Source organism: Talpa europaea (genome assembly GCF_964194135.1).
Source record: "Talpa europaea genome assembly, chromosome: 9".
Taxonomy (NCBI): Eukaryota; Metazoa; Chordata; class Mammalia; order Eulipotyphla; family Talpidae; genus Talpa; species Talpa europaea.
In genome coordinates, this window is record NC_140076.1 from 21,677,357 (window position 1) to 21,684,774 (window position 7,418).

Consider the following 7,418-nt stretch of genomic DNA (forward strand, 5'->3'; position numbering starts at 1 on the left):
CATGCAGTGAGATTCATCAGAAGTAGCTCTTTATGATGACCGTCTTGGCAGTCTGCCATTCTCTTAATCATGAACCTGGAGAGAGCCCTTCCCTTTCTCCCTGAGGAAAATGGATCTGTTTCCTCAGTTGTAAACCAACAGAGTTGGATGGGTCAGTTCTCAACCTCCTCACCTCCAAAGCCTCTTGTCATATTTTCCCTCCATAAGAACCTTCCGTTACTAAGATATTGTGCCCCATATATCTGCACTGAGTCATTTCTTTTGATTAATTATAGCTCAGATGATAGCCATAAGAGCTTGTGATCAGGAGGAGCAAGGCAGTGTGACCACCAGGCTGTCGGTCTAATTCTTGCCCAAAGCAGAAAGCAAGGCAGCTCGGTTACCCTTCACATTCTATGTGCTGTTTCTCTGGGTCCTTCTGAAACCTTGAATGACCTTAAGGGAACCCCTATTGCTGTCAGGGACCCTTCAACCAAGGGTGCCAAACTGGAAGCTACTGAAATTCAGGTCCCTTCAAGTTCATCCAGCTAATGTAACTTCAAGCTGCATGTCCACCTCGCCCTCCTCAGAGCTGGGATAGCCTCCTCTAATGAGTGACCCTTGTCCTCTTCCCTCCAGGAATGGGACAGGAGTGAGGGGATGTGCCGTGTCCCCTGAGCAGTCAGAATCCTGGGGGCTCAGTCATCATTTGGGACCCCTCACTGGTGTATGTGCAGGCTTGAACTAAAGCCCTGTTAATGGTTTCCATAAAACCCAAATTCTGATGGAAAGTAGCATTCTGAAAGACATTTTTCATATTTTTTTTTTTGGTGTCCCTGGGCCCTTTCTTTAAGCAGATGTAGAGCATTAGGTAACTGCGTTTGTTACTTTAGGAAACAAATGATCCAACAGAATGCAGGGTTCATTTTTAGCTTCTGAATTCCCAAAACTTAGCCTTCAGGGATGAGTGGAAAGAATTTCTGTGCAGAAACAAATTTAGAAAACTGTGTAACAAGGGGGATCTGGGGGCCTCCCTGGAGGCTCAAGGGGTTGAGCACCGCACTAGGAGGCAATCCACAGCCTCTGTGGCATCAGTTCTATCCCTGGCTCGGCAGGGAGCGGCCCACGTGGCGCAGCAGACCTCTCCTGACTCTCCCGCTGCTCCCCTCAGCAGTGTACTTTGGTCAGTCTGCCTATTCTGTTCCCCACTCTGTCTCTGGTGAATCCTCTCACCCCCTGCATCTCTGGCCTATACCCCAGTTATTGTATGCATAAATAAACAAATCTTTAAAAAAACAAAAAACAAGGGGGCTCTGGGAGCTAAGACTGGTCTTATTACAGGATAGGGAGAGGAGCACCCCAGAACCTCCAAACCTGCCTAATCTAAATAGGTTCTGTCATCCACCACATCGAGACAAAACATATGGACCTTTAATGGAAAGGAACTTTAATACCCTTAGTGTGCAATACAGAAAAGATAAAGAATGTAGTTTCCAAATCAAGCACCCAAAGTTACCCACCCCTTGAGGGTAAAAGCCCATGCAAACAGGACTGGCCCAAAGAAAGGCCCAAAATCCTGCTTTTAGTGATGTTATTTGAAGACTTGCTGTACTTGTGATTGCCCCAACCCTATAGGCTTTCCCACCTCAGGACCTTTGCACTGGCACTTTCCTTCCTTGGCTCTTTACTTTTTTAAAAAGATTTATTTATTTATGCATACAAGAGCTGGGGTACAGGCCAGAGGTGTGGGGGGTGAGAGGATTCACCAGAGACAGAGTGGGGAACAGAACAGGCAGACTGGCTGAAATACACTGCTGAGGGGAGCAGCTGGCGAGGCAGGAGAGGTCTACTGTGCATGTGGGTTGCTCCCTGGCCGGTGATCGAACTAGTGCTGCAGAGGCTGCGGATAGCTTCATAGGTTGTGTCTTAACCCCTTGTGCCACCAGGGAAGCCCCCTTCCTTGGCTCTATAAATTTCACTTCTTCAGATCACACTTTCCAAAACAAAACAACCTCTACATTCTCTCTCAAAGTGACATTGGTAAATATATTTACTGTTTCTGTTTATTGGCAGTTTCCCCCTCTACACTGTTAGCTCCATGAAGGCAGGGCCCTTGCCCATTGTTGTGCTCCCTTGGTAACGCACTGTGACTGGAGTTACTGGTGGAATGAATGACAGGTGGGAGTTAGAGAATTCCTGACTTGCCACAGGCTGGTGGGCACTGAGTTCTTTTGGACCCTACCTGGGCCCAACAGCATTCCCCAGCAATCCAGGACCAGATGCCAAAAGATTTATAGCCTTGGGGCTAGAAGACTTAGCTGTGCTCCACCAGGAATTCAATATGTCTCACTGGGGCCTGCTTCCCTTCCCTTTTATCTATCCAGTTCCTTGCCTAAGAATGACAGAGGGCCCAGTGGGGTCTGGTGCGCAAGTTTACGGAATTTGTCCTGAGTTCCTCTTGCCGGTAATCCACACTAGCCCCATCACTTCCCTTCCTGGCCTAGTGGCTCTCCCTTGCTCTGCTAAGAATGTAGAAGCTTCTAGGATACCATTTCAAAGACTCAGAGCTAAACCTCCCCAGCTTTCCTAGGCTAAACTCCCAGTACAAGTCCTCTTCAAGTTTGGAAACATGTATACTCATGGGAAATGTCTGCAAGAGAAGCTGCAGTGGGTGTGCCTTGCAGCAAGTATGTGAACATTTCCACAGTGAAGCCCTCCCTTCTGCCCTTAGACACTTAAGGCAGGTAGGACAGTCTCTAATGAAAGTTAAATGACCAGCTATACCCAGGACACCAGGAAATAATTGTCAGAGCCAGTAAAGCCCGAAGAGCCACAGGCAGCTGGTCCGTGGATGTTTGATGAAGACAAACTCAGCAGGGCTGAGCTGCTTTTACTGAGGTGACTGTTAGCCTACAACAGGGCTGGTGTGACTGCAGGGCAGCTACAACGACTTGGGTCCTAACCTCAAGAACCTCTTCTTTCCTGAGGACCCAATGATTCTCAGAATTGGAGCAGATTTCTTGCTATTGGATGAACTCCCACACTTGAGGGGAGGGCCCAGGATTACTCCAAAGTCTCCACCTCAGGAAACAGAGAGGAGCCTTAACAGCCTCTTCAACAGGGAATGTGAACAGAAAAGCCACTTGCCACCTGAACAGACTCTCCTACTACAATGTTCTAACTTTGCTGCATGTTGGGATTACCTGGGAAGCAAAAATCCTGATGCCCAAGTCATACCTGTACCAGTTAAATTCAAGTAGCCAGGCGTGGGATGGGTGATTCCAATGTGCAGCCAAGTGAGACCCGGCACCCTATAATGCAAAACCACCAGGGACCCCGCCATTCATCCCAGAAAGCATGCCACATGGACTTGCTTGTATCCCAGTTAAGGTTTTTGAGAAAATGAACACGACTGCAAAAGCAACAGGGACACATAAGAGGTGGCTCAGGCTGAGCACATTTAATAATTGTCATTAGGAAAGTGTTGAAAATTGACAGATTTTCTAAATCAGTAGATCAGATATTCAGATGCACTTGATCCAAGGGGAAGGGGGTGGGGGGGATTGTCATCTACGCCAAGGCCACAGACAGATAAATAGGATTCTGAGTCCCAGGGTGAGTCTGGGACGCAGACGCTATGAAAGGCAGCTGTGACAGGTGGTGTCTATCAAATACCAGTGTCCAGGCCAGTCCTGCACAACTTCCAGGTCTAGGCAGAGCGGGGTAGCAGGCTGCTGGTTTAGTAGAACTCTGGAGGAACCTGAGTGGGGACTGGGGCTTGCTGGCGGGATAGGCTCACTTATACTTTTTGGAGAGAAATTCTCGCCGGCCCTGGCCCTGGCCGCCAAAATTGCGCACACGATGGATGATCTGCAGCTGCTGCTCGATGGTGGCGGTGATGTTCACGTCATCTGGGATGTGGACGTAGCGGACATTACGGCCTGTCACAAAGAGGTCATCCAGCTCCACCTGATGCCCCCAACGGTCCGTGTAGGTGACGCCGGCCAGACGGATGTTCATGAAAGCGTCCACATTGTCTATGCGTCCACGGGCCACACTCTCATCCCGCAGGTCTACGGTGGTGACCTGGCCCTGGAGGCCCTGCAGCAGGATGATCAGGCTGTTCTCGGAGATGGTCCGCTCCTTCACCGAGTGGCTCACGGCCATCCTTCCACGCCACTGGCAGCGCGCTATGACAGAAGCACAGATGGGAGCTGCAACAGGGGAGAGGGTACAGTTGCCAACTCACCTCTTTCAAGTTCTAGCACAAAATTCCCAGCACAGATTTCCCTAAGCCTGCCACCTCCCCCATTTTTGTGTCTGTGTGTCACCCTTAGGAGGCAGGTACTTTATGCACACATCCCACAGAATCCTCATACTATCTTGCAAAATAAGGATTATTTATACTCATTTTATAAATGAAGAAAATATGGTTAGGATAGGTTAAATTAACTTGCCCAAGGTCACACAGTTGGTAAGTGTACTTGCTGGGACTGAAACTCATGGCTGCCCAACTCCACCCCAGTGGTTCTGCACCCTCACCTTACTTCGGAATCACCCAGTGCATTTTCACCTGGCCACCACACCCCAGAGGTTCTGACTCATTTGGCCAGGGGTGGGGTGCAGGTACAATATTTTTTAAAAGCTTCCCAGGTAATTCTAATGTGTTTTCAAGTTTGAGAACCATTGCTCTAAAGTGTAGTTTACACTCTTGCTTCTCAAAGTCTGGTCTGTAAACCAGCATTTTCAGCATCATCCAGGTAGTTGTTAAAATACAGAATCTGTTCTCTGATCTCCTGAAGGAATCTGCATTTCAACATGACCCCTAGGTGAATCACCGGTTCGCAAAGGCTAATATGCATTGAAATCACCTGGAGAACTTGTTAAAACAGATTGCTGGATTCCCTTTCCAGTTTATAACTCGTTAAGTCTGAGGTGGGCTCCAAGAGTGTACATTTCTAAGATGTTCTCAATTGATGCTTTGTTGCTAGTCACATTCTAGAATGACTGGTCTATATCAGACAGCTGCCACATTCAAGTAGCTTAGGCAATTATTAAAAAAACAAAGATTTTGAAAGTGGAGAAACCTAGGTTGGAATCCTTACTCCACCCACAAACTGTAAACTTAGTTAGTTAACGTCTTTGAACATGTTTCCACATCGATTAAACCATAGGCTAGAGTCTAACAGACTCTCACTTCATTGAATGTACTTTCCGTTGCTTTCAAGATGCCCTGATACTGTATTAACGGAACTCTGCCATATCTACCTCCTATTTTCAGGCCCCGAGAGGAAGGTGGTGGAACTTTCTCACTCAGAATCCCAACAGGGCTATGTAGAGTGGCATCAGGTGTGGGAAGCCAGACCCCATCACTGAAGGAGGTTGGAAGCTGGGCTCCAGCAAGAGCCTACTGGCTCCACCCGGATCCAGGCATCACCAGGTCTGTGTGATCAAGCGAGTGACTGATTGCAAAGAGGCAGGCCTAGGTTCCAGGTCCGGCCTTAGCTTCTTCATGTCTGTTAGACCGTCTGTAAAATGGGGGTGGTGACAACCCTTTACTCACAGAGCAATCGCAGCGGGCTTGGGGCGATGAGCTACACTCGGCAAATCTGGAAGACAGCACTTCCCTGCTCCCGCCGGCTCGCGGGGTTGAGGCTCTCCCGCGCTCCGCCCACGCGCTTCCCGGACCCACCGCTCCGATTCCTTCCGCTTCCCCGATCCGCGTTGCGGCCGAAGCTGGCTGGAGCACTAGCCGGCTACCCGCCTCGGGCCACCCGGTAAGCGGTCATAGCAACCTCGGGGCCGCTCTGTCCTCCCCGGGCATAGAGAGCGCGTCAGTGCGCAGGCGCCGAACCGCCGCGGGAGGAGGTGGTGGTGGGGCGGAACTACAAGTACCAGAATGCCTTGCGGGACGCCGCGGCTCGCTTTCCCACAAGCCCTGGGCCCCCGTCATTGTTGTTGCCCCTTCATTTGGAGCCAGTCATTCGTCCATCATCCATCCATCCACTCCTGCATTCATTCATTCAGCATGCGTGGAGCCATCTCACTTGTTCAGGCCCTTTCCCAGACTTTGGATATAGAGTGATAACCAAGGAGAAAACTCCTTCATTTCAAAACTCAGGTCTTTGGGGAATGGGGATTTCCTATATGAAAACAAGAAAATTATGTTAACAGTTCTTGAAAGAATTAAAATAGGGTGATGTGATAGTGACTGGATGACCTTCACAATGATGCCCTGAGATTGTGACATTTGAGCCAAGACAAATGGCATGAAACTTAATCTTGTGAAGGCTGGGAGAGGGATATTGTAATTAGAAGGAACAGTTTGCACCAAGGACAACGTGGAAATGAACTTGACAATGTGGAGAAACAGGAAGGTCCCTAAGACTGGGGAGAGCGGTGTGAGTTGAGGTCGGAGAGGAAAGGAAGAACCAGGGGATTTAGGACTTTGTAAGCAAAGGTAAGGAATTAGGAGTTTTTGGTTAGGAGTGCAGGTTTTGGAGATAGTGCCTGGAGTTAAGTCTGCTCCTCGCTAACTATATGACTTTAGACATTAATTATCGTCTCTGTGCCTGGGTTTTATTTTACTAGAAGTGCAATGATGGACTATCAAAGGGGAGCATATTATCTGATTTACATTTTTAAAATATGTAGCCTTGGAAAAGCTGCTTGTCTTCTGTTAGCGCCAGTTTGCTCAGTAGAAAAAAAAAATATAATGCCTATTTTCGAGACCTGTTGTCAGGTTTGAGTGACCTTCATTACCATATTAAAGCACCTGGTACATAAGAGAAGCTCCCTAAGAGTTAGTTTTTTTCATCCCTTCCCTCTTCCTTCACTGATTCCCATCTCTCCAGTTGTTTTTGTCTAGTTGTTTTTCCCTTGGAAAACATTGTTTAAAATATAAAACAATAATTCTTTTTAAAAAAAATCTTTTTATTTATTTATGCATACAAGAAATGAGGTGTAGGTCAGAGGTGTGGGGGTTAGAAGATTTACCAGAGATAGAGTGGGGAGCAGAACAGGTGGATCTACTGAAATACATTGCTGAGGGGAGCAGCGGGTAAGACAGGAGAGGTCTGCTGTGCCATGGGGTTAGCTCCTTGGCAGGCAATATCTTGATAGCTCTGAGACTTTAACCCCTGCACCACCAGGGAGGCCCCTAATACAAACCTGAGGCCCCTTGCCGTACTCTCCAGTCAGACTCAGCCACTCGGCAACCCTAGATGAACCCTATGCTCTTGCCGCTGATTTTACAGTCCCATACCTCATGTTTATCTTTGGATGTTAAATCTAATATGTCTTTCAAAGCCTGGCACAATTGTTACACTTTTCTGAAGTCTTCACTGATTATCCCATTGGAAGTAATGTCTCTTCTCCAGCCGGTCCTATAGCATATTTCTCGTTACATGTTTGCTGTTGCATGCAGATTCACTGTAGTT

At 48.0% G+C, this 7,418-nt stretch overlaps 1 protein-coding gene across 1 annotated transcript; it reads right to left on the reverse strand.

Moving 5' to 3' along the window:
• Nucleotides 1-3,774: 3,774 nt before the first annotated feature.
• On the reverse strand, nt 3,775-4,146 carry LSM10 (LSM10, U7 small nuclear RNA associated; the record flags this gene model as incomplete). Its single annotated transcript, XM_084244255.1, has 1 exon — nt 3,775-4,146. The coding sequence occupies one exon, from the start codon at nt 4,144-4,146 to the stop codon at nt 3,775-3,777; it is 372 nt and encodes a 123-aa protein (XP_084100381.1).
• Nucleotides 4,147-7,418: the final 3,272 nt, after the last annotated feature.